The following is a 3,146-nucleotide window of genomic DNA, read 5'->3' on the forward strand; positions in this document are numbered from 1 at the left end:
TATATATATATATATATATATATATATATATATATATATATATATATATATATATGACTAATGGATATCTGGTTGCTGTGTTTAGAACTTTCGTTTTAGTTAAATCCAAAGTGTTTTCTTTTTGAAAAGATGCTTGCTTTACAATTCAAACTTTGCAATTCCAGTTCATAACTTTACAGTTACAGTTTTTTACATTTCCTAACGAAGGCACCGTTCAGATATGCAAAGGAAGAAACGGAGTGGACTGTAAGTGTTTGAATTCCTATCGCTTCACGCTTCTTTGATTTCAGGTCGTTTCTAATAATTTTTATTATCCAAGTATGTATATGTTTGTGTACGGAAATTTGCACCTAGTTGGAATTTTACTGCAAGAATTAGGAATCAATGGTTAATTGTCTACTCATTGCGGTAATTGATGGATATTTCTGAGCCACAGTCGGTATCGTTGGACGTTGAGCTCGATAGTGACATATATCCATCTCCTGCTGTTATTTTAAATCAGGTATTTCCATGAAATATTTTGAAAAATAAAATCACGACATAGACCCTTTATCAATGATCATTAATTGAGGTGTCTTATTAACCAATAATTATTGACTAAATATACATTAATTTGAAAGTATTGGGATTTTATTATTTAGGATGAAGGAAAGGAATCGATTTCTTTGTTCTCATTCAACAATCCTCCTCCGTGTGCATGGGATTTAGTCCCGGAAATTCCTGAAAATATCTCTGTTACTGATTTACCAATGCGTGGATTACAGGAAGTAGAACTTTGTCTTAATCCTCCTTCACTTGGCTCTATGCTGAATTGGGAATACGTTGCCGCCGAATTTGGTTTTTCGAATAACAAAATTATGGTTTGTATAATTTTCTGTTGACTATTATGAGAAGTTCCAAATTTTCTGTGTGATTACATAATGAGTTATAACATTCCCTCAAGCTTCATACATTTGATTGTCACAAAACCACCAATTTTTTCGATTGGAAAATTCATTTCCAGCACTTGCGAACATCTGCAAACCCAACCGCGGATGTGCTACGAGAAATTGCTCATCGTCCTTTAAAAAACTTGCTTAACGTATTGGCAAAAATCAATCGGGTCGATGCACTTTTATCACTCCAACCTTATCTTGAGAGTACAATAAGAACCGCTGATAACACGGAAATATCGAGCTCTGATTCAGGTTTGTTTTGTTTTTGCATATAATCCTGATTTAAAAAATGACTAATTAATTTTAAAATGAATTGAATTCAGTATGGAATTATTTTATGCATATATGGTATCTGTTTGGAGGTGCGTTCGTGAATGCTGAAAAAAACGATATCCTTACATGTTCTGCATCTTCCTCTGGTAATTTTGTACGTCACAGTGCGTCGAATGCTAATATTGTAGCTAGCAGCCAGAAATGTAATTTTTCATTACCACTAAACAAAAACTGTACTTTTATGCAAACTGTGTACATTTCTAAGTTCCTGTCTTAAGATACCCCAAAAACCGAAACATATTTTTGTGAAGAAATGAGAAAGAAGTTGGATGTTTTACAGTTATTTTGGTGACGCACCATGAGCTTGTCACAAGTGTCGCGTTGCGCAAAAATTATAAATGGTTCCTGAAAAACTTAAGGTATTTTTTCAAACTAATCTAATTAGTGAAATGTTTTTAGTGATTCTATTGAAAATAAAACCCTAGAAAATGTTTGGTTCAGTTTTTTCTATCAAGTTATTCTATGAAATTTAAAATGTATGAGTTCCCTGGCAAGTATTATAATAAAGAGATGAACGGTATCTTTCCATAATCCTGCTACACATTTCAGGAAGCAAGCGAGGCAAATCAGCATGTCAGCATTTGATATTGACGACTATTTGGAAACAACCTGCCAGTTTGAAGGCTTACATACTTTATTTGCTAGCGTAAGTTATTGCTCAATATTTAATCAACTGTTTAAAAATAATTCCAAGCCTACCGACAAATATGAAAACTGTCTAATTAATCAGGCATTTGCAAAATGAAATCACTTTCTCGTCCTTCCCATAAGTTTTTGCATGCCGCAATGCCAAAATATGGGATGTCATTGTTTTGATCTGAAGATTTTGGATTTTGTGCTGTTACTAATTCGTCTCTTTTCCCCTCTTCTGTGTTTTGGATTTTGCTTCCTTTTAAATGATTTCATTCCTTTATTTCATGAAGATTTAACAATGGTAGCTACTCGATTCGTTTTATCCGACTGTTAATTAGCATTTATTTAAACGAAACAAAAAAAAGTTGAGTAAAATTCCATTCAATTTAGGCATCCAATATTGTTTGTGTTTTCACGGATGATTATATGGGAATGCTAAAATCAAATGGAAATGAACAAGCAGTGACCGTGAAGCAATATTTGCATAAACTTATGAACAGTGAATTCATGGAGCAGGGAAGTAACCAACGGTTTTGTGCTGTAGTTTTTCAGGTAATCAGAAAATGAACTGTTTTTCAACTATATGTGTTATGTGGTAGGTAAAGGGCAGGATTTAGTTTCCATACTTCTGTATTGCGAACTTTCTTCATGATACAAGAGACGGAAGAGTTAAGCTAGGCCAAAGGACACATATCTGAAAATTTCGTTTCAAAAGTCCAAAAGGGTATTTTTTGATAGCTATGATCAGTCGGTCTGATTGATTGGCAATTCAATCTTAAAGATGGACTGCGTGGTTTGACAGCTGTGCTGCTTATAGAGGATGTATTGGACAGAATGATTTAACGATAATATTAACACGATTTTATTGAAGTTTTCTAAGTGATAGTAGACAGATAAGGACCAATGACCAATGACCATTTATAAACTTCCTTTTTTCGGTTTGTCGATAAATGTCGAAGCGAAGTCACAAGCAAACGAAATTCCTGACGTAAAAAAATTCACGAACAATAAAGTGGGAATATCAAAATGTTGCTATTTTAGGGAACAGGACGTGATGTACTTCCTCTTGGCTGGGCCAAAGAGTACACTGGTATACGAATTCCCTGCAAAATCATCTGCAACTGTTCCGGAAAATTGTTTGCGAAGGATTGAATTCAACCAAATGCAATGTTTTCACTAGAATTTGAGTTAAAGGATGAATTTTACTTTGTATCTTTCATGAATATTACGAACGCGCGAACACAT

At 33.8% G+C, this 3,146-nt stretch overlaps 1 protein-coding gene across 1 annotated transcript; it reads left to right on the plus strand.

Annotated features, from left to right (window-relative positions):
* The first annotated feature begins 284 nt into the window (after window positions 1-284).
* LOAG_09637 (hypothetical protein) lies at window positions 285-3,146 on the plus strand. Its single transcript, XM_003145164.2, has 7 exons — window positions 285-502; window positions 642-860; window positions 1,004-1,187; window positions 1,549-1,627; window positions 1,818-1,914; window positions 2,292-2,453; window positions 2,943-3,146. Exons 1-7 carry the CDS (start codon window positions 416-418, stop codon window positions 3,051-3,053), a joined length of 939 nt encoding a protein of 312 aa, XP_003145212.1. The 5' UTR covers window positions 285-415; the 3' UTR covers window positions 3,054-3,146.

Source organism: Loa loa, assembly GCF_000183805.2.
Source record: "Loa loa unplaced genomic scaffold supercont3.117, whole genome shotgun sequence".
In the NCBI taxonomy this organism is placed as follows: domain Eukaryota; kingdom Metazoa; phylum Nematoda; class Chromadorea; order Rhabditida; family Onchocercidae; genus Loa; species Loa loa.